This window comes from Hippichthys cyanospilos, chromosome 4, assembly GCF_059441005.1.
Source record: "Hippichthys cyanospilos isolate Australia breed blue-spotted pipefish chromosome 4, RoL_Hcya_1.0, whole genome shotgun sequence".
NCBI lineage: Eukaryota > Metazoa > Chordata > Actinopteri > Syngnathiformes > Syngnathidae > Hippichthys > Hippichthys cyanospilos.
In genome coordinates this window covers 14,291,095-14,314,166 of record NC_142372.1, presented here as the reverse complement: position 1 = coordinate 14,314,166, position 23,072 = coordinate 14,291,095, and the positions used below count along the sequence as shown (strand labels likewise).

The window sequence follows — 23,072 nt, the reverse complement described above, 5'->3', positions numbered from 1 at the left end:
CTTTCGCTGTCTTTTGAATCACTCACTCACTCACAAACCCTCCCGTCTTTCCCTTTTGCTCGATGAATAAATCAGAAAAACATATTTCACACAGTTGACTCAATCAGCGAAATGTGGAGCTCATTACTTGAATATGAACAGATTGTGTCATCTCTTAAGGTAATCACACGTTTCCCGGGCCCTTGTCACTTAACTAATGGACAGCATTCAGGCGCCGACTGACGAAGAAGGCAAGCCCAATAAATTCACGTCAGTCCTATACTCAAAACGCATGAAAAACACACCACGTTTTGCTTATAAAGTTTATTAAAGGGCGTGACCGTGGGGAATGTATTCACACGTGCATGTCACTTATGCTCTGGGAATATGTACGACGATGCGGACTAGAATATACGGGTTGATGGCGCTTCTTGACAACATTCAGGACGGCCAATGAAAAATGAATGGGCAAAGATAACCTTCATTAGAATTGTTTTAAAAAATGACGTCGAAGAACTGGGATTCATGTTACAAAAGTGAATTTCCAATTCGCGAGGTTAGAAAGGGCTAGGCACGCTCCAAATTTTCTCATTTTTATAAATATATTACAAAAAAAATACATATGTGAGTAAGGCATAAAGAAAAAAAATGTGCATCTTTCCCAATTCCTACCAAAATTCGAGATGTTCCCAATATTTTCTCATTTTATAACTACATACAACTCCCAATTTAATGCAAATATTAAATATTATGTCCATCTCCTAACTATGTGGACCATGCAATTATAACCATTCTAACTTTAAACTCGTTATCTCATCACATTCCAAGTTTTCACAATAAAATTGCGACTTGAATAGTTTCCTATATCTCAACTTCCACGTTTCTTTCCCGATTGTAAACCCATTCTCAAAATACAACATTCCTTTGACAGAATTTCCGTTCAGGTTTAGCTTTTGGGCATTTACGCCTACTATAGATATGTATTCCATTTATGGGAATAGATAAATAATGGTATATTCTTACTGTAGAGTTGGGACATCACGACTCCATTAAGTCGTTTATTTTTTGTAAGACTTGCGTCTTGACTCAGAATCATCCACTAAAAAGTCGAGACTTGATAATAATTGATTAATAATAATAATAATAATAATAATAATAATAATAATAATAATAATAATAATAATAATAATGTATAAGCATTGTTTTATCATGTTTCTCAGATTGACGGAAAAACTACTGCTCCAAGTAATAACAAAAGAAGGGGGAATTAAGCACATGGAAGTAACCTTTGCTTCACTACCCTGTCATATATTTATAAATGTTGAAGTTTGCTTTATGTTTCATCGTGGACATGACAAACAAAACAAAATACTGTAAAAAAAAAATCAAATTTAAATGATTTTAAGGTAATCCTATAAAATACGAAATAAATAAAAAAATTATCGTATGTCATCTCAGTGGACTCGTGGTCAGGGGTTTGCGCTTGATTTCGAACCTCAAGTCTACACTTGACATGGACTTCGGGATCAAAGACTTGATCCCTGACTTGAACTTGGAATTAGAGTCTTGCACCCATCACCCTCCTTTATTAATATGTAGGGCAACCCTAGAAATTACATGTATTTTTTAAAAATCGACGCTGTGGATATCAATTTGAAATTGTACAATATCAGACGCGCCATTAAAGTCCACCACTGACCTCTTGTGGTGAAATGGAAGACATTGGGGAAATTACATACCGTAGGTTCCTTGATGACGTCCACCGCTAGGAAGCGCTCGTGTGACGTCCTGGTTCTGGCCGAATAGAGAGGGCGGGAGGCGGGACTTTACATTTTAGGGGCACATGATGAGCGAATAAGCATTTGAGAACGCGTTTAGTGTCCATTCACAGACTGTCCACGTCGCGAGGACGGCTTGCTAAATTTTACTTGCTAGCTCCGACCTGGACCACCTGACCGTGGAAATGTCGTCCTCGGAACTTGGTAAGCTTTCTTCCCATCACAAATTGATGTAATGCTGCATGAACTTATTTCCTAGCAGCGAGCGTTTTGCAATGCTAACTTGGCTAACAATAGCCAACGTGGTGCGTTCGGGTCTGTCTCGAAATGTTGACTTCCGCCTAAGTGGAAAATAACCAACTTTATACCGTGTGTGCCATGCAGCGTTGCTGAGCGTGTCTGATAAAAGCGGATTGTTGGAGTTTGCCAAAAGCCTCGTGAACGTGGGTTTGAGTCTTGTAGCGTCAGGTGGGACAGCCAAAGCCCTGCGGGATGCTGGACTGAACGTCAGGTACACCACGTGGAAAGCTATCTGAGCCTTTCTTGCGCATCCTTGCTGGGCATCTCCATGTCCATGCACAGCTACCGTACACTCTTTGACAGATCAGGATAAAAATTGTGACAAATGTCTCGATAGTAACAAATAATGGTCTAATGATGCCACTTTTGGCCTACTCGTGAACTATTTGTAAACTACTGCACCAGCATCTTTACAAGACATGTGACACTTGTATCCTCTTTGACCCTACTTGTAGAACCGACGTGCCCACTAGCAGTTTTGCCTCACCAGATGTTATACTACTTAGGCAAACCTGTGCACTAGTTTACAGCTGTATTCTTCTAATACTGCTAGCAACACACATATACTAGTTAAAATCCAGAGTTAAACTAGATCACTAGTATCTATGATTTCAAGTGGGACGGTTTTGCCTCACTGTTAACTCATAGTTTTCCCACCAGTATGCCAACAAAGTTCTTTTAACGTGAAATTTGCCACATCATAGAGGAAAAAATATTACTAGTAAGGGACAGTTTTACAAGTGTGTGGAATTGTCTTACTAGTGAAGATAAAGACCGTACTGATGGACATCAAACTGAATATGAAGGATAGCAAACACATTTTAAAACTAATTTTCATATAGCCCTCTCCACAATGTTCTGTAAACACATTAAAATGTGTGTGTGTGTTTGCCAGGGATGTGTCTGAGCTGACTGGGCACCCAGAAATGTTGGGAGGCCGCGTGAAGACCCTCCATCCGGCAGTCCATGGTGGAATCCTGGCCAGAAAGACGGCCAGTGACACCGCAGATATGGACAAGCTGGGCTACAGTCTGGTCAGGTGAGAGCACAAGTCTTCTTGAGAACATCTTACTCGTAATGATCTCACATGCTCCTAATTTGATCACATTTCTTGTTACGTGTACCCTTTTATGTGAATCAGAGAAGAGGAACGCTCGTGCGGTTGATTTTAGTGGCATGATAATTGGAAATGTGCTGCTTCCACATGTTGGTCTTGTGACCGGTTTGTGTCAGGTCAAGAAGGCTCCGATGTCATGTGACTTGTCAAAGTGAACAATGAATCTGATTAGGTCACGCTGTGAGCTGATTGATCGTCCCCATGATTTAGTTTTTTCTCTTCAGTGCTCTTTTACTTGTATTTGCGAAGGGTGTGCATTCTTGTGGTTGTTGATTTTGAGCATAATATCCTCACATTTAACTGTTATTAAAAGTCTCAAATTTATTGAAAAAGACTTTTTAAAGTATTCCTGAGTCATCGATCTTGCTCCTGATGTCAAAAATTGGGAAACTATCGTATAACATAACGTTTGAGAAAATGAAGACAATTCTTGTTGTTTCCTGCTGAAGTTGACAGTGAAAACTGAAAAATAAAAATGAAATATAATAAATATAACAAAATATAAACAAGGTCTCAAACAGCTCTCTTTGCTGAGAGCTCAGTGCTGCTTGGTAAGTGGTGGAACAGTGTGGTACTACACTGAAAGCACTTTTATTACTACTGTAATATCCTCCATAAATTAAAATAAAAAAAGTTAAATCATCCCATGTGTGTGTGTGTGTGTGTGTGTTCAGGGTGGTGGTGTGCAACTTGTACCCGTTTGTCAAAACTGTCTCCAACCCGGATGTTAAAGTGGAAGACGCAGTGGAGCAGATTGACATTGGTGAGTGGCGCTTATGTTAACATAAACATTCTATAAACAAATAAATGTAAAAAAAAAAAAAAAATGCTGTCACTTTTTCCCTGCTTTCAATGAGGTGGTGTAACTTTGCTGAGGGCAGCAGCTAAGAATCACGCACGGGTCACAATTGTGTGTGATCCTGCTGATTATTCCCTGGTTGCCACGGAGATGGAGAGCTCTCAAGACAAGGATACCACTCTGGAGACACGGAGGTCTCTGGCCCTCAAGGTAAATCATAAAAAAATCACAATTTGAAAACTCCATGACAATCAACTCCTTTTAATGTCAGCATTTGCATCGCTTTGATTTTTTTTTTTTTAACTGTTGTTCCTCAGGCTTTCACTCACACGGCCCAGTATGACGACGCCATAGCGGATTACTTCCGTGCACAGTACAGCCGGGGCGTTTCCCAACTGCCCCTGCGTTATGGCATGAACCCGCACCAGGCCCCCGCCCAGCTCTACACACCGCGCTCTGCACTCCCCCTCAAAGGTTAGCACCCACCACCACTTTCTTAACGGGCTGTTGTGAAGTATTTCTTTTTCTGCTAACTACTCCTACCAATGGGGCAGGCAAAGTATGTGACTCGCTAAGCATTTACATTATCAATAATCCTATAATATTGCTGTATTCATTTAACCAGAAATTGGTTAGTTAATTTTTTTATTTTTATTTTGTTTGAATTAATTTGTTAATTCACTGTAAATAACTAAGTAAAATATTTGTAATATAAACAGCATATGCATTTGGCAATTCATACATTTTATGAGTTATTTGGATAAAATTTATTCACTGTAAATGCAATCGAAATGTTGTTATAATACACAACATACATATACAGTGCCAGTCAATAATATGGGCAGGTTCTCATTCTAAAGCTTAAGAAAGTGCTTTGTTTTCATTATATTTGGTTCATTTAATTATTGTAAATATTATATTGATGATGAAATTGTATAGAAATGCATTTTACCTCATTGAATAATTCTTAAATAATTATTGAATAATTTATGATACTTTATAAGTAATATGATTTCTTAATTAATAATTTGTGATAATATTTATTGAATAATTCTTAAATAATGATAAATAGTGCTGTCAAACGATCAATGTTTTTAACTGATTATCTTCTATGAAACGTGCATTGTACATCTTTTTTTTTTTTTTCAGTTTTATTTTTCTGATAAGCGATCAAGCAACTTTTTCAAATTCAATTACGTGAATGTCCAACTTTGTCTTTGTGCCCATGACTCCCCTAAGTTTGGTGGCAAAGTGAGCAAAGTTTGACTGCCACAGGAAGTTAAAAGAACAATTCGTTTTTTCTTTTTTTTTTTATTGCTTTGTAAAGCATTTACAAATCTTACATAATCTCTGCAGTTAATTCTTTTAATTGACAGCCCTACTATTTATAAATATTATATTATTTACCTGTTTCTTTTTTGTTTACATAAAATTAACAAGTTATTCTATACAAAATGAAAAATGTTGTACAGTACATTATTGTGTGAATTTTCACTTTTCAACTTCATGTAAAATCAACAGATATTCTTTTGTAAATTTAAGTTATCGACACTTGCTTTATACTTAACTGGATTACCATCTTGGAGCTATTTGGAGGGTTTTAATATTATAAAGTGTACTGGTGGAAATTGTTTCTTTTATTTTGGGTTAAGAGTTGATTTTTTTTATACAGTAATTGGAAATCCACCTTCACCCCAACATTCCAAGTATTTCTATTGTCAAATAATTTTACGTCTTCAGAAAGGTTTGACTTTCTTCTCAGTGGTCAACGGCTCCCCTGGTTTTATCAACTTGTGCGATGCCCTGAACGCCTGGCAGCTTGTGCGCGAGCTGAGGAGCGCCCTCGGCGTGGCCGCCGCCACGTCCTTCAAGCACGTCAGCCCGGCGGGTAAGGTGCAGAGCTATCTTTTGAGTGATTACATTTCCATGGCAAATGCACTAATTGGCCTTATTTTGTGATGGAAGGAGCTGCAGTTGGAGTTCCTCTGACTGAGGAGGAGGCCAAGGTGTGCATGGTGCACGACATGTTGAAGGATCTCAGTCCGTTGGCCACCGCCTATGCCAGGGCAAGAGGTTTGGATTCAACAACTACGACCTCAAAACAAAACAAAAAAACTCTCATCTTTTATGGGACAACACAGTAAAAAAAAATGTGACTGGGCTACAATGTAGTCTGTACAGCGTGCGTAAATGTAACTTATTTTGACCATCAAAGTAACTGAACATTAGTCATTCATTCATTCTCTGAACTTTCCATTATGTTTCATTTGCGGGAACTTTTTTAAAAAACACACAATTCAGGAGGGCTCGACTAATTCAATCAGCCGTCCGATTGCGGCCCTTCAAAAATATTTGCCATTTATTTTAACTTTTTAATTTTATGTAGACTATGTATACATGTAACACTCAGCCATTGACTGAATACACCTGAAACTATACCTTGTATGCGTAGTTATATATCATGAACCTTTGTTGTTATGCTCATTCTGCGGACGTCATTCAAAACAAAGCGAATCCTAACTACTACGGGCAATGTAAGGAATTTGTGCAAATTTGTTTCAACTGGATATAACTATACACACAACCTAAAGTCACAGTTTGTTTTTAAAAAAAAAAAAAACGAGTTGTGCAACATGAATCAATCATTGACGTGTGAAATATGCTACACATTCACCTACTGGTAACACACACACACATACAGTATGACAAGGATTACTGGCCTTGTAGCAGTTTTAATTCAATGGTTTGAGCCAGACGAGATATATATATATATATATATATATATATATATATATATATATATATATATATATATATATATATATTTGTTGTTTTTTTTGTTTAAACAATATTCACAGCTGTCCCCTGCCAGTTGCAGGGAATAGGTAACAGGCCAGTGAAAATCCGTAAATAATAAACTGTAATTTAAATAATAGCCTCAGAAATCTTTTATCAGTTTGGCCCTTCAGTATGGTACATTTGTTGAGTTTGGTCCAATTATGTTTAACTTCAATATATCTGCATTTAATCATTTAGCAATGTTTGACTCGAAGCGGCGGCATTCAACTGATTCTAGGAAGCTAAGTATAGTCACCAAAATGCGGTGCTCATTATTTGTGAGATACACTGTTTGTTGATCGGTTAATAGACATGTTTTTCTTTTTCAGGTTCTGACCGGATGTCTTCTTTTGGAGACTTTATTGCCGTGTCAGATGTCTGTGATGTTCCCACTGCCAAAATTATATCAAGAGAGGTAAAATTCGCATGCTTACCCTCCAGTTTTTTGCAACAATTTCAAATTTGTTCAAATGTTCATATGGTTTTCCTTCAGGTGTCTGACGGGATCATTGCTCCAGGCTACGACGAAGAAGCACTCCGTATCCTGTCTAAAAAGAAAAATGGAAACTACTGTGTTCTTCAGGTGCTTGGATTTTTGTTGATGTTTTTTTAATTCTCTCCAACTAGTTTACATCGGAATAAAAATGATGCTTGATTTTGATTGTGTCTTTTTGGCCATTTTATGTCGTGGCTGAAGATGGACCCTAACTACAAGCCTGATGAGACAGAGATGCGAGTGCTGTTCGGCCTCTACCTTAAACAAAAAAGGAACGACGCGCTCATCAATCATGAATTCTTCAGGAATGTCGTGTCCAAGGGCTCGGTGTGTATTAATCTGTACCCTCCTAATACCCCCCCTATTCTTTATGTATGTTAAAGAGTCTTTAAATTTGCTCAAGTGCCAAAGTCAATTTAGTGCTTTTAAGCCAAACTCCCAAATTTGTTCCGCAGCTTTCTGAGGCAGCTGTGCGAGACCTCATTGTGGCCACCATCGCCGTCAAGTACACTCAGTCCAACTCGGTGTGCTATGCCAAAGACGGACAGGTAACTCGCCGACAGGAAAACCAACGATCGAGCCCAATCCAAATGAGGATTTTGCTTAACAGGTGATTGGGATCGGCGCGGGACAGCAGTCGCGGATCCACTGCACCAGACTGGCGGGTGACAAAGCAGACAACTGGTGGCTCAGACACCATCCTCGCGTGCTGAGCATGAAGTTCCGCAGTGGTGTCAAGCGCGCGGAGATGGCAAACGCCATTGATCAGTTTGTCAGTGGCACCATTGGAGAGGTATGATTAAGTGAATATTTTTTTGTGTGTGTATTTGGGGATGTTGGGCTTCTTCTGGGCAATTGAACCTAAACTGCCCTTTCAACTTTTAATTGCTCAGTAGCTCGGCAGTAATGATCTCGTAGATTAGACGCTTGTTTTTTCTTTAGGGTCCAGATTTGGCCGTTTGGAAATCAATGTACGAGGAGGTTCCCGAGCTTCTGTCGGAGACTGAAAAGAAGAGCTGGATCAGCTCCCTACAGGCAGTGGCGGTCAGCTCCGATGCATTCTTCCCCTTTCGCGATAACATCGACCGAGCCAGACTGGTAAATGCATGGGGCGATACCGCCGCGTGCCAATCTCCATGTTCTGCAGCTTCATCGCCGCGGCCCTCGTATCATTTCAGAGCGGTGTCGAGTACATTGCGGCCCCGTCGGGTTCCGCTGCAGACCAGGTTGTGATCAACGCTTGCAATGAGCAGGGCATCACTTTGGTGCACACCGATCGCCGACTGTTCCATCACTGAGCACTTAAATCAGCTGTTTTCAAGAGGCACCTTTGGTCTATCACTGAAGATAAGGAAATTGCTTTGCTCGTGATTTTCAACTCCTTAAATACATCCCTGGTTTGTCAAACTGACTAGTTCAAGTCATTGTAGCTCAGCTTTGATTCAGTAAACATTTGACATCTTTCTCATGTGTCCCTTTTTGTGTGTACAGTAATGTAGTTTATGAATATAATTTTTGCGGCCTGGTACTGAGTGGTCCACAGACCGGTAACTGGCCGTCAGCCTTTTTTTGCCGACCACTGTAGTAGTAGGAATGCCCTGTTGTTCCGGTAAAACTTCCTAGAAACACCGTTGGGAGGACTATTCTTTGAAAAGGGTTCAAGCTTGTTATTGTCAAGTTAGACTTCATCAAACTAAAAACGATAGTAAGACCTTTTAACATTAAAACATTGCTGTTAGGACGCTTAATGTTGGTGTGACTCTGGATCTTTCCAACTTTATTACAATAAGAAATTTCTTTGTCAAGTAGAAACAACTTTGGCACGGACAATAAGATACAAAAATAAAAGATACAGTTCCACTCGCATCAAACACAGAAATTAAAGGGATAAATTAGTAAGAGACATTGTGACCTCTCTTGCTATCAGTAACAGAAAACCTTGAAAGTTCAAACAAAACAGTGTTACAAATATATTGTAATGGCCTTTGCCCAAAACGGAGCCAAGATAAGACGGCAGAAGTGCAGTTTAACATCTTTGGATGAGCATGTGTCAAAAAATCGTTAGGTTAGGCACTTTGTTCCACGGCAGACAACACGACATCTTGGTTCAGGCAGTGCAGTAATCGGACGGTGAGAGAGCAAAGCGTTTCGTCCCATGGGCGACTCCTCACTCCCGAGGGTCCGCCACTGAGAGCGCGTCGGCCAGGAGGCCGGGTCGGAGACATTCGATGGGGCAGTGGATGTTCTGGAAAGACAGGGAAAAGCTGAGCGAAATTGTAACAAGGAACCCAAGGATGTCAACTACATGACCATTTTATGACAGATGTTCATTTGATGGGTAAAAGTAGTTGAAAGTAACATACTTCTTCAAAATCATTTACAGGCATTTATGGAAACTTTCATCTGTGTTGAGTGAAACAAAAAAAAACTTTTTGCTGTGTTTCAGATACAGGTGTTGTATTTTACTTTACTCGCCACAATTTGTGCACTAGTTGGCAGCTATGCTACCGTGATGATAGAAAGCATACTTATTAACTCTCACGTCACTAATAATACGGAAATAGATGACATGGTGTGCTGGTGGTACTACAATTTACTTAACCTTTATAATGCCGCCAGTAGTACCTTTGACAAATCATTATTCTAGGCTCTTTTTGTCACCAGAAGTTACCGGCACACTGTTCACATTTCTGCTTGCTAGTAGTACGGCAACATGTTGCGAGTGAGGCCAAACTAGATCTAGTACTGCTTCTAGTTCACATCTAATGTATATGCTACAAGTATTACTAGTCAACTTAATTTACGGTATAGAGCACTATAAACAACCATTGCTGTACATGGAGTAAATGTGGACAGTACAGTATAAAGATGAACTTGCATAACATTATGCCACTAGGACTACTAGTATGCGGATATCCAGTGAAGTTTAAAGTTGTATGTATGAATTTATAATACAGAGAGGTACTAGCACTCAAATTAGTAATGACAGAAAAGTAACTGTTATATTTTATGATAAGTAGTTGTACTTGTGCTTCAATTCATATAAGCGTAAAATTGAATTATTTGACATTTACAGTATAATACCAATAGGGGTAGTAGTGTGAGAGGTTAATGTCAGTAACAGTTTCCCTACTATTGCGCATGAGTGAAGAAAGCATACTAGTGCACTGACCTTAGAATGGCTATCAAAAATATTATAGAAGTGCTAAAGGTGATTGCTTACCTGTCTGCGTAGCGTATCAGTGCCATATTGAACAGGCTGCAGCACGCTGGCGTCCGCGTCTGTGGCAGGTCTGCGGCAGTTCTCGCATCGCCAGCCCTGTTCAAATGGCAACAATCATACCTCGGTCCTGTCTATACGAGATCCGTTATCAAACAAAGGCTGCCGCCTGGTACCTGCTGTCCGCCGTAGCATGTGCAGGAGCAGATGGCGCCCATGTACTCTTTCTGCCATTGGTTGCCCACTTGGAATGTTCTTCCTTCATCGTAGCACACTGATTCATCTGCAAACAAACATTGCAAAGTTTTATCTAATTTGTATGATGCCAAAGAAAATTATACAATGCCAAAATGTATTGTGTCTGGACCGTGATCCGATGAGCTTGCAGTATTAAAAAAAACAAAAAACATCCTCACCAGTCATTCTATTGTTTTGAGTTGGAACAAGTTATCATTTTTGACTGCTTAAAAATGTAATAACTTTCTTTAATCTTAACATATTTACAGGATTCAGGTACACTTTCCCAACCCGTTAAAGCTCTTTTTAGTGACATCAGTCTTGCTGATTAAAACAAATGTTTTATTTTATTTTTTATTAAACGTGGTGTGTTGGCTCCATCTTGTGGCTTTTTGCAGCATTTATCCGATATGACTTGTTTCCTGGCATGGGCTGTCTAAATGAAGCTCCTCCCATCACTTTGACGTTGATGCGACAAAGCACTTTTTTATTTATTTATTTTTAATCCGCTGGGCGATGGCTTGTACATTATTTTTATGTTTAATAAATGTGTATGAGTTTCTAGTTTTGAATAGAAGTACAATTGCTTGTAGGACACAGGTTAGTGGAAAAGTGTCTAAATAAAACTCCTCAACTCACTTCAACATAGTTCCTGAGCACCAAGGTGCCACAAGATGGTGGCAAATCACCACCTTTGTCTAAATGCAGCGCCTCAACTCACTTGAACATAGTTTCTTGGCACCAGGATGCCACAAAATGGTGTTAGAGCAATACTTAAATATTAGAGATTTGGCCTGAGTGAAATACTGCAAATTTTGTGTGCTTTGTTGTGTGGCATGACCAAAGTAATTTATATTTTCCAGCATTTGAGCCTTACGTGGTTCACACTTGAACTCTCCTTTGCCATTGCCCAGGCAGGTGCAGGTCATCAAGTGATTGTTCTCTGCCTGGCGGTCCCACTTGTCTCCGACGCGGTAGTTTTGCCCGTTGTCATGGCACCACTCTAAAGGACAACATCACAAAAGAACCAAATGAAATATACGACTTGTCTTTCAAAATGCTAATAATAATGTAAAAGCCTTAGTGTGAAAGTTCAGAATGAACTTAAGTCACCTAGCTCAAGTAACCTAATTTGACTTTCTCTAAACTTTTCCTTTTCCTTTATTTGTGAAAAGCACAATGCCGTAATCAGGTTGTAACTTACTGGAGGAGTCACATCTGAAGTGGCCCCTTCCGAGGCCCAGACACGTGCACCACAGCTTGAAACCAGTCTCGGACATGCGTTCCCACTGAGCACCGACATCGTGATAGGTTGCGGTGAACGTGTCATAGCAGGCGTCGTCTGTGGGAGGAACTCCCTCTTGGACTGATGGTAAGGACGAGGACAAAGTCACATTAAGACCAAGAAGAAATGTATGTATACTGCTTGGAAAAGAAAGCCATTTTGTGACATGCTGTATTTCATAAATATATGGGTATGACATTTAAATAGAATTTAAAGAGATAACCTTTTTGATTTTTTTTTTTTTTTTTGTCTAGAGGTTGCTCCTTTTGGTGTGTAAAAACATGTTGATATACAGTTCAACACAGTTAGGGACTCACTTGTGTTTCCGGCGGTGACAAGCTGCTCGAGCACCTTGTGTTTGAGCGCTCCCTTCAGAGCCTCCACAATCACATTGTAGTCGGCCCCTGGGGTGAGGCCTATAATTGTGGCGGTGGTGGCTGTGCCTGGCAGCCGCACCTGGACAGCCGGATAGAAAAAGGAAATTGCATCCAGGGATCTTAAGCTGGGTAGCAAAGATGCTCCGCTCTTACCTGGAACATTTTCTCATCCAAATGTGTTACTGGATTGCAAGAGACCAAGTACGCGTTGCTCTGACTGTCGGGCTTCCAGGAAACGGCAGTTCTCGTTTGAGCCTCCAGCGGGAGTCTTGTCTCGTTGGCAAATATGGCGCCAAAGGGCACGTTGAGTTTCACGTAGGGCTTTCGCCGACCATCGGCGTCAGGGAGGGGCACAAAGACCAGGGGCTCTTGGACCTGCCCGTACGGTGACTGCGGGTTGGCCCCGTTGTTGTTGTTGTATTCGGTATACTCCACGTGCTGGCTCTGGCCGCCGAGCCCATCCTGGCCATTGTTGCCCACTAGCTGAACTCTGTTGTCCAAGTCTGTTTCAGGCACGTCCAGCCTATCAGTGACGCCTCCAGGGTGGTGGGGTAGCGGCACAGGGAGCAAGGAGTCTGGTTCTGGGAGAGGGAGATGAGCTTATGACCAGGATGTGTACCACTGAATTAAAGGGCCAAAGTGTGCTTAATGTTAGTGGCTTCAAGTTGCATGTTCATTTTATCTTTTAGAGGGATGATGGATACGTAGATGGATCGCGAATGTGTTTGGTCTTTGAAATGCTTTTCAAGCTCATTTAGATGATAAAACTAAAGCTAAAACAGAACGTACAGTAAAGACTTGTATTTGACAAGAAATGGTTCACTGCAATAATGGCAGTTGCAACGTTAAAAGGTGTTGAAACACTCACGGGTCCTGATCCTGCCAACAAGCGGAGTGCTTCTTTGTGAGTTCTGGATGGCAATAATCTTGATGATATACTCTGTGGCTGGTTTCAGGCCTGAAAAACAGGAAGGCATAGTCAATGTTAGGACTATCTTTTTTGTTTTCTTTTAGTACACAAGGTTTTTCATTTATTGCAGGGTTTTTTGTTGTTGTTTTTTTTTAGACAGTATGACATTGATACATTTTAAAAGTTTGAAATGATTAGATCGCACAAAAATCCTCAAGCTTGGAAAGCTCTATACGGATTTGAGCTGGACACAAACGGCTAGCATAATATTAGCTAAAACAGAAACTTACCAGATATAGTGGCATAGTTCTGTCCAGCGTGGGGCCGTGGCTTGAGCTCCTGTGGAGTCGCTCTGGGCTCGGCGTATGTGACGTAGTAGCCCGTGATGGGTGTGGCTGGAGGTTGCCATGTGAATGAGATGTAGGTGGGGGTCAAAGATGTCACCTGGAAGTTGGTAGGAGCCTGGACCACTGGTTTAGCTAAGGAGAAAAACATCACTGTTAATCGGGGTAAACCGGGGGGTTATGCTACTTAGATGACAATTTGGTGTCAAATCCTTTAGACTTTTCTCATTTTAGCCTGCAGCTGTGAGGTGCTATATTATCCACAAGCTCATCTACATGCTATCCAGTGTTATACAGTAAAAACCCTTCAAATTTGTGGTTTGGCATTCATAAATTTGCCTATTAACAAAAGTAACTTTTTTTTTTTTTTTGGAAAGTAGTCATTAGCTAATATCATCTGACATTTGAAGTTACATAAAAACACTTGGCACAAACAAGCAAGCAGGTACCAGTTTGAACAGTAAGCTTGATTGGGGCACTCCTTGTATCGCCGTTCAGAGTGTACAGCTGAACATAATATGTGGTGCCTGGCTTCAGACCTTCAAAAACACAACAAGACGCAGTGAGACAACCGCAAGTATGACTTCCCCGAAAATCCCTTTTTTTTCTTTCTGGTCTACCTGTGACGGTATAAGTGTACACATCTGCTGGGATGGTCTTGGTGACTGTGGGACGTGAGCTACCCTGGGGTGTGGCTTCAAGGAGGAAACCAGTAATAGTTTCCACCTTAGCTCGCCAGTTCAGGGTGAAAGAGTCGTCCTTCACCTCCATGATACGCACACGCCGAGGCGGACTTACATCTGCATGGGAAAGGAGTTGTTCAGAAGATTTTACATGGCTCTAAACCCACTAATAATACTTAGAAAAAAAAAATAAGCAAACTGCTTCCCAGACACATTTTGCTTGGGGCAAAAGGTGTTTTTGCCAAGTCTGCTTACCTTCCAATGTGGTTGCTTCTCCCTCCAGTGGTCTACTGGTGACAGAGTTCTTCAGAGCATAGATATGGATCTGGTATTTAGTTGCTACCTGTGGTACAAATTTTGACATTATACAGTTACTCTCTGTGCTGGGATGTACAGATGGTTTACAACGTACTTAAGTACAGCAGCCTTTTCTGATGTTTACGCTTTACTCGAATCAGCATATTTTCGGACGACTTTTTATTGTTGTTAAAATAGAAAAATCCGCACGATTTGGAACATACATCTTGATGACAGAATAGAAGCCAAGCAAATGCTAGCTCTAAGTAAACAACATAGGACATGTAAAATCATTTCCTTTCTTCTAATTAGAAAAATGTTATTAATTTACTTCATATTTTATTCAATAACAACTACAAACATAACTTTAACGTTAATTATTTTTGTTAGCTGTTTACAATGTTTGTAAAGCTATGTTATGTTAGCTATTTTGATCGTTAAAAGCCAAGCCAACGATTGGTAATACATACAGTATTTTTTCTTCTTTTGCTCAAATCATCACATTACCAAATACATTGGATAAAAATGCATGCTGATAAGCCTAAAAGTCGAGCAGACACGACTTACCTACGGTAACTCTTTGTTTCAATAAACAATATAGGACATGTAAGGTGATTTTTCTTTTACTTATAATAATGTGAGTATACATTTACTTTTATTCATCATCTATAAACATAAATTTTGTTGTTTTTTTGTTAGCTGTTCGCAATTTATGGAAAGCTATGTGAAACCGTTTGATAGGAAAATAAATCAAAAGTCAACAATTTCTAATACTTAAAAACATTTGGGGTTTTTTCTCAAATCGTAAAATGAGGGAAACTATTGGATTGAGACTATGTGTTGATAGTATGGAAGTCAAGCTAACACTAGCTAATTAGCATTTTGTTTCAATGAATAACATAGGACATTTAACATGATTTTGATTGTTAGTCATTACCATTTACAAATATAATTTTGTTGTTGATTTGTAATTGTTTTTCACATTGGAAAAACTGTCAAAACAGCTCAAAACAATAAAGGTCAAGACAACAGAGTGCTTGTACTTACAAATTGCAGCAGTAATGTGTTTTTGTACTACACAGGTTAATAAAAGAAAAAAAACTATAAAACACTCAGAACAAATCTACTTTGTACTTTACTCAAGTTCAGTCTGTATTTTTTTACTTTTTAACTTTTACTTAGGAGTTGAATCAGTGTTTGTACTTTGATCACAGTATTTTTTTAACACGGTCCTCTGTACTTCTATTTAAGTAAATAAGATTACTTAGCCTGATTTGAGTAGAAGACAAAGTCTAGCATTGAAACGTAAACCAAATGTTTACCATGAGCCCAGGTATGACCACACGTGTTGTGTCAGGAGCAACATTGAGCTCCTTGGCGGGGCTGTTGATATTCTCGGGGTTGACGACCACGCGGTATCCCGTCAGTCGCGCATTCGGCGCCTGCCACGACGCGGCAAAGGAAGTAGGCCCCACCTCTGAGATCACAAGATCGCTCGGAGCGGGGATGACTGAGAGGGACGGACACATGCAAGCAAACAAGCAAACACATGAGGAATTTGGGCCCCCTTTACGATTACAGAGTATATCATCTGAATGCTGTCTACCTGTGGCCTGTGTTCCCACCAGCGGCGTGCTGGGTGTGCGGCCATGGAGGGCAATGACTTTGACAGTGTACTCGGTCCCGGCGCGAAGACCTTTTATGGCCACGCTGTCCTGGTCGCCTCTGGGTGACGGGCGCAGCTCCCTCTCACCATCTTCGGGGCTGGAGTAGAGGACGCGGTATGATGTCACTGTGCCCTCTGGACTGTCCCAAGCGATGCGCATGGAGTTGGCGTCGATATCAGAGAAAGTGAGGTCCTTTGGACGATCCATTGCTGTTGGAAAAGGGTGAAAGATGGTGAGGGCTATATACATATATATATATATATATATATATATATATATATATATATATATATATATATATATATATATATATATATATATATATATATATATATTTAACTACTACATGATTTGAGAACAGCGATCTATAGTCCAGTGTGGCTTATCTGCAGTTTTTTTTCTTTTTTTTTTTTTTTTTTGCTAGCCACCAGGAAACAATCCACCACTAGGAGGTTGATTTGTTTTTATAATCTTTTTTTCGTCATTTCAGTTTTCATAGACAGGAATCAAACAGACCGGTGATCGCATTCTCCACCACTGCAGAGGAGGGCTGGCCATCAGTGCCCAGGGCGGAGACGCTCACAACATATTCAACAGTTGGCATTAGGCCGGTGAGGGTCATCTCAGTTTGAGCTGGAAAGCAAAAGATGCACAGCACTTTTGGGAGATGCAATACTTAAATTTGTGATTAAGGATTTATTGAATGGCATGAAAAATACAGATCCTATTTTCAGGACACATGCAGCAGCAACTATTGGAAATGGTTAAAATACCAAACTTGCAAGTTGTCATCAAAAACGAAAATTGTTTGTTCCAGATCTGTCTTTTGAGCAGTTTTACTGGTCTCTGATTCCAAAACCTAGGTAAGTGTGTGACAAACACACTTCAAATTTATTGCACCCCTCTGACAGAAACTATAACTGAAATGTGGCCCACGATAAAAATGAGTTTGACGACCCAGCTCTAGTGGTAAACAAAAAGCGCGATCTTACTCTGCCGTCACCTTTCAGCTTAATACTTTTCCATTTCCTATTTCAACAGTGTTTTAATGTTTTAACTTGGTGTTGACTTAAACATCATTGCCTTGGTCATGTGACATTCACAAATTGAGCTGTGATTGTGACTGTAGTTACTTTCACTCAACAGCAAGAGGCAAAATGGCTGCCCCTGAGTGGATTTTGCTGCTTAACTCATACAGTATCCCATAAATGAAATATTAATCATAAAACTGCGTTTAGACTAGTGGAGTTGCATAGACAATTACATTGTCAAATAAACATTTTATTGTTGACTTCCCCTTTACGATTTATGTCCTATACATTGTAAATGAGTCATTATTTAGTTATATACCTTGTATTTAAGTACAGTGTTATCATGGAAATGGTGTAATGTTAACCCTTATAGTTCTATTTAAAATACTTGTTAGTAAAAAAAAAAAAATTAAAAAAAAAAACCTCAGTCTCACTTTTGATGAAACACCAACTAAGCTACTATATTTTAGTCTTGATTATAGTAGTGAAGCAGTAAACCACTGATTTTCGATGTAAAATTAAGATTCCGTTGGAAAATGGCCTAATTGATATGCGTGCCCCAAGAATTTCATCCACATAAATCACGAAATACAAATGGCTCTTACCAGGAGACACATCTCTAGAGTAGGATGGTCCTTGACCATTTTTGGGCGCACCAGTGACTCTATAGCCTGTGATGGGCCCCCGAGCAGGGGACCAGCGTACTGTGATTGCATTGTCGCTCACATCAGTCACATCCATGCTAGCAGGTGGCTCGATATCTAAAGAACAAATTGAATTTCAACCCCACATGAGTTAGTGTAAAACATTGTTTTTCTTTCAGTTTCCTTTACCAGTCTTATGCGTGATGTAGACCGGGGTATTGGAGGCGGGGTTATCCCCTCTTCCGGTAACGGCATAAACGGTGATAGTGTAGTCGCTGCCCGGCTGCAGGTCCGTGATAGTGGCTGTGGTCTGTGTGCCTGGGATGGTGAACTCTTGAGGTGCTCCCCCACCTGCAAATCAATAGAAGAACCCACTATTGATTATGGATGCAAATTTTTAAAGTTTAAAACTTGTCTTGAATCAGGAATGGACAAAATTAAACATTTATTCTTAGAGGGGACTTAAATTTAAAAAAAAAAATGCCATCAAGTCTATAGAAATTATCCAGTTCAGAATATTTAAAAAAAAATCCTCTATATTAACTGTACATCCCATGGATATTTATTAAATCTTATAGAAATTTACTGCATAAAAAAAAAGCAGACCTGTGCCGCTATACGTGATTCGGTATTGATTGACAGCAACAGAGGGAGCGTCCCAACGAATGGTGATACTTGTGGGTGAGGACGACACAACTTCCAGGTCAGTGGGAGCATCAGAGACTAGAAATGAGGAGAAGACTCAGTACGATTCTTACAAGGTGCAGACAAGGAAAAGCCGGATTTTAGGAAGCCTTATATACCTTAAAAACAAATACAAACAATCAAACATATATAGAACCTGATCTACTATATAAGTTAATTCTATTCTAATCGAACACAAGTATTAACTGAGCAATGCAATTCATCAAATCTTTAACCCTTGCATAGTTGATCTTGTTTAAAGGAGGGCCAAAACCTGTACTAAAAGAGTACTAAATTAAGCAATTATTTCATAATTAATTACATTCGCACTAAATCAATTATTGAAGGTACTAAAGTAAAAGTACGTAAGTAAAAATCTCCAAGTAATTAAATACTAAAGCAATCAAATACTCTAGGTGCTAAAGCATTGGATTATTGAAGTAATAGATTAATCTATTACTTTATTACTTGAGATACTAAAGTACTGTACTTAAGCAATGTTTTCCTAAAGTACTGCTGTAATAGATTAACAGAAGAACCAAATTACTCAGTAATTGATTATTTTAGTACTTGAGGTTCTAAAGTAATTAAACCCAATAACTTTGATTGTTTATCTCAAGTGATCAATTAATTTAGTACTGCACTTAGTTCCTTTTAGTATTAGTCATTTTTAGAATTTAATGTTTAGATGTGAAAATAGAAACATTGAAATATATTTTGGTGATTGACTGAGATAAGTAGGGTCTCTGAAAGTCTGGTATGAACTGACATGACATAACCACGACTGCTGTTCTTGTGGCGAACAGGAAGCAGAGAGATCAAATCTTTTTCATTAAACATTTTTGAAATACCAGAAACAAAAATTACATTCTGCCAATCAATCTAACTATGCATTTTTTTAATGGCGGTGGTTGAAAGACTCACTTGTGGCGGTTGTGCCAGTCACAGGTTGACTCTCCTGGTTGCCTTTGACAGCGTACACCGAAACGAGGTATTCGGTCTCCGGTGTCAGTCCGGTTAGAGTGTAATGAGTCCTGCTAGGAGGAAGTCTCTCATCCTTGGTTCGTCCACCGCTTGTCTTCTGATGGCGGATTCTGTAACCCGAGATTCTAGCAGATGGAGCCCGCCAGTGAATGGTGAAGGAGTTGGTGTGGATGTCAGAAAAGTCCAAACCGGTTGGGGAATCCACAGCTTGAATGAGAGGTCATTTTAAAAGATTTATCCCAAACAGAAATGTACAAAAGGTGTAACTTTGTGTTTGACTCACTTGTCCTCTGTGTTCCTGTGGCAGGATTGCTCTCTCGCTCCCCATAAATGTATACCACACTGATGCGATATTCTGTGTCAGGAAGCAAGTCTGTACCAATGTGAAGGGATACGTTTAGTTCGTATGACTTGAAAGAAATAAACTGCGAAACCAAAATTGTGCCATTAGGTCTTACTCTGCAGCAAGAAGGTGTTGGAGGCTCCGCCCACATTGACCTCCTTGAAATCACGGTCTTCGGTCACAGGGTTGTAGCGGATGACGAAGCGAGAAATGTCGCTTGGGGTGGCTACGTGAGGGACTGTCCATGTGACCCTGATATGGTCGGGACCCACCCCTCCAAATTGCAAATTGGTGGGAGCGGGAATCACTAAAGATACAAGGAAATACTAGCTTTATCTCATGTTGAAAACTACTCCTGCAAACACATTTCATTGATTGCTTTGATGGTGATACCTTGACTTATGAGTGCCCCAAGTTAAGAGTTTTTCGGGCTGTAGCACGGTCAGTATTTTTGGTTTGTGTTGACATACGCTATAGGTGTTGCGCTACAATGTTGTGGCAGTAAACAAAATGTGAAATTGCTTGTAACAATTGTCTGTCTCCTGTGCAAGTATATTGCCAAATGTCAGTTTCTAACCAAAGAAAGTGAAAGTTGAAAATAATTAAAAAAAAATTATCCTGCCCTACTTGACATGCGAGTGCACTTTGCCAGGAAGCAAACAGTTCTTCAAAAAAGGAAATCAAGTGTGCTTGCTTCAATCTGTTTATTGACACCCGAAGTTTCCTGTGAAACTGGACATAAGACAGACAAATTACAAGTGTGTTTTTAACTAAATGTCATAAATGTATTATACAAATGTGCGAGCTAAATTTTTGATCAGTATTACTGTTTGATTTTATTCAATACCATACTATGGACTATTTTGCTGAAAAAAGTTACAGTATGTTGGATGTGTTTTGGGGTGGTTTAGAAATTATTAATGGTACCATTTCCATTCATTTGCAAAGAGTTGTTTAAAATACATGGGAATGCTCATGGAACTGATAAGTCATGGTACCACTTCAGTACGAGCATCATGCCAGAATTGGAGGACATTGCCTGTCCCCCATTCATGAACAAAATACAGAAACATGCGCTTTTCGTGTAAGTTATAGTTGTCTTGAGACTAAATGTAACTGTTGTAAAGTGATTCACAATAAATACCTAAAGGCTCTCATTTCTTTAATTTGATGACCAACTAAACCCAAATAGAATCGAAAGATACAAGTTTAACGATAAATCTGCTTTTTTGCGATGAATTTATTGATATGCCTTTCCTATTAAAGTGTTTTGTTTTATTGTGGACATATTTCAATCACAGTCGTGATTATTCTCTAAAGGCGCTTCTCTCAACAAGCACACTAATAATGAAATGTTTTTGGCCGCCAAATTTGAGCGACATGACAGAACAGAAATGATTGCAAGCTTAATGCAACCCCCCCTCCTCAATCCGTATACTTATCCTTCAGAATGCCTTTATCATAAAAGAGAATTCTTTTATGCTTATTATTGGGAAAAGATATATTAAATTTACATAATAAATCTTTTTTTCCATGATATACTTTCATTCAGTTTTTATTCAATTTTTGACCAGTTAGCAACAGGGCTAACACTACTAGTATGTGCAAAAACTAACATTAGCATTGACTTGAAATTATGCTTGATATAACTCAGTTAAAGTAACTGTAATGCGAAAATAAAATACTCATATTAATTGCACTGTTTTAAAAATGTATTTAACATTATTTTTAAATATTTTAAATATGATTTTCTCTTGCTTTAGTATCTAGGGCCGAGCACATAGCAAAGTATATGAGAGTACAGATAATATTGTATTGTATGCTTTGATTGACGAGCTGGGCAAATCAAACTATTACTTTTTTTTTTTTTTTTTAAACGTGAAAAAACTACCAAATAAATCATCCCCTTTTTAGAAATGTCAATGCTAAAATTGTCCTCCAATTCTGGAATTGCCCATCTCCAAAATGCATGCTATCATAAACCAATTGCAACGTTTTCATCAGTTGTGCCGACAAAACCTTTTCATTCTCCTCACACATATAGTGAAATGTTAAAATCACCCGCTTGAGTTTGCTTTGTATGTGTGGTTGGCTCGCTTTCCCCCTCTTCCGTAACCGTGACGATACTGATGTCATAGTCCACGCCAGGCTCCAAACCACGAAGCGTGTAATAACCAGCTGATGCATCCACCATATCTTGAAAAATGGGCAAATTCTCGCCGGCCGTCGCTACCGTGATCCGATAACCCGTTATGGTGGAATAGTTCAGAGGGATCCAGCGCAGGCCAATGGTGGTGTCAGTAATGTCGACAAAGTGAATATGTCTCGGTGGGCGTATGTCTGCAAGGGTTAGGTCAGGTGCAAAGCGCAAGCCACATTAGAAAGACACATAGACAATGATCACATAGATGAACTCAATCAAGAAAACATTCAGTGCCAGGACATATACATTCAACATTCAAATATTATGGAAAATCAATCATTGGGGGCATGCTCCACTTGTATGATTATTAAACAAAAGATCTTCATGCAAATGTTAGCCAAAGACCCCAGCTGGTTATAATGCAACAGGCTGAATTAAACAATTTGTTAAATTACATATAAACAATGGTGTAATGTCACACAACAATAAACAAGAAAAGTGTTGATTCTTTGGCAACAGAGAGTGCAGCTTTTAGGGGATAAAAAAAATGTACTTTTGCAAAAATTTTACAGTGCTGAGAGGAGTGCTTGGCAGTAGAAGTATGTATGAAACAACAAAAAACTATCCTTTGGCGTCCATGTCCATTATAATATCTACCACTTGCACTGAACAGGGTGCCGATAATAAACTGTGATGTGAATGACAAAGAATAAAATGTTACCATGTCTTCGTTTAAGAAAATATTTAGCTACAATACCGCACTCAAGTATTTCTTATTTTATTATTTTTATTTTATTATTTTATCTCCAGAATTCTGCATGATACTTGATTATTTATTTTTCTGGCCACTTTTTAGTTTTTTTTTTTATATGGCATTACTCCTAGTTGTTGCTGGCCTCCAGTCAGCCCTTCGACC

The 23,072-nt window shown here is 39.3% G+C and overlaps 2 protein-coding genes across 3 annotated transcripts in view; one reads left to right on the top strand and one right to left on the bottom strand.

The window, feature by feature from the left end:
* The first annotated feature begins 1,817 nt into the window (after positions 1–1,817).
* atic (5-aminoimidazole-4-carboxamide ribonucleotide formyltransferase/IMP cyclohydrolase) lies at positions 1,818–8,771 on the top strand. Its single transcript, XM_088414140.1, has 15 exons — positions 1,818–1,961; positions 2,142–2,268; positions 2,953–3,096; positions 3,849–3,937; positions 4,032–4,183; positions 4,291–4,447; positions 5,736–5,861; positions 5,939–6,046; positions 7,141–7,226; positions 7,305–7,394; positions 7,509–7,634; positions 7,763–7,855; positions 7,918–8,100; positions 8,250–8,405; positions 8,486–8,771. Exons 1-15 carry the CDS (start codon positions 1,943–1,945, stop codon positions 8,603–8,605), a joined length of 1,776 nt encoding a protein of 591 aa, XP_088270266.1. The 5' UTR covers positions 1,818–1,942; the 3' UTR covers positions 8,606–8,771.
* Positions 8,772–9,057: 286 nt separating this feature from the next.
* The window catches only part of LOC148424709 (fibronectin-like), a 28,835-nt gene continuing 14,820 nt past the window's right edge, over positions 9,058–23,072 (bottom strand). Inside the window, exons 25-46 of one of the 2 annotated variants that reach the window (XM_088412309.1) lie at positions 22,075–22,353; positions 20,129–20,320; positions 19,954–20,043; positions 19,611–19,877; positions 18,609–18,725; positions 18,192–18,353; positions 17,964–18,119; positions 16,844–16,960; positions 16,267–16,536; positions 15,983–16,170; positions 14,619–14,706; positions 14,301–14,480; positions 14,130–14,219; positions 13,627–13,815; positions 13,295–13,384; positions 12,580–13,007; positions 12,367–12,505; positions 11,969–12,130; positions 11,642–11,767; positions 10,704–10,810; positions 10,531–10,626; positions 9,058–9,552 (exon numbers count right to left, since the gene is read on the bottom strand). In XM_088412309.1, coding sequence (XP_088268435.1) covers positions 9,475–9,552; positions 10,531–10,626; positions 10,704–10,810; positions 11,642–11,767; positions 11,969–12,130; positions 12,367–12,505; positions 12,580–13,007; positions 13,295–13,384; positions 13,627–13,815; positions 14,130–14,219; positions 14,301–14,480; positions 14,619–14,706; positions 15,983–16,170; positions 16,267–16,536; positions 16,844–16,960; positions 17,964–18,119; positions 18,192–18,353; positions 18,609–18,725; positions 19,611–19,877; positions 19,954–20,043; positions 20,129–20,320; positions 22,075–22,353 — 3,611 coding nt within the window. In that variant the 3' untranslated portion in view covers positions 9,058–9,474. The remainder of the gene's footprint in view (positions 9,553–10,530; positions 10,627–10,703; positions 10,811–11,641; positions 11,768–11,968; positions 12,131–12,366; positions 12,506–12,579; positions 13,008–13,294; positions 13,385–13,626; positions 13,816–14,129; positions 14,220–14,300; positions 14,481–14,618; positions 14,707–15,982; positions 16,171–16,266; positions 16,537–16,843; positions 16,961–17,963; positions 18,120–18,191; positions 18,354–18,608; positions 18,726–19,610; positions 19,878–19,953; positions 20,044–20,128; positions 20,321–22,074; positions 22,354–23,072) is intronic. The other variant, XM_088412310.1, reaches the window with a different exon arrangement.

Bases quoted from the DNA above. Each gene is read 5' to 3' on its own strand.
- atic (XM_088414140.1), top strand. The intron at 5,862-5,938 runs GTAAGGTGCAGA...TTGTGATGGAAG, and splicing joins CAAGCACGTCAGCCCGGCGG to GAGCTGCAGTTGGAGTTCCT. The intron at 7,856-7,917 runs GTAACTCGCCGA...TTTGCTTAACAG, and splicing joins GCTATGCCAAAGACGGACAG to GTGATTGGGATCGGCGCGGG.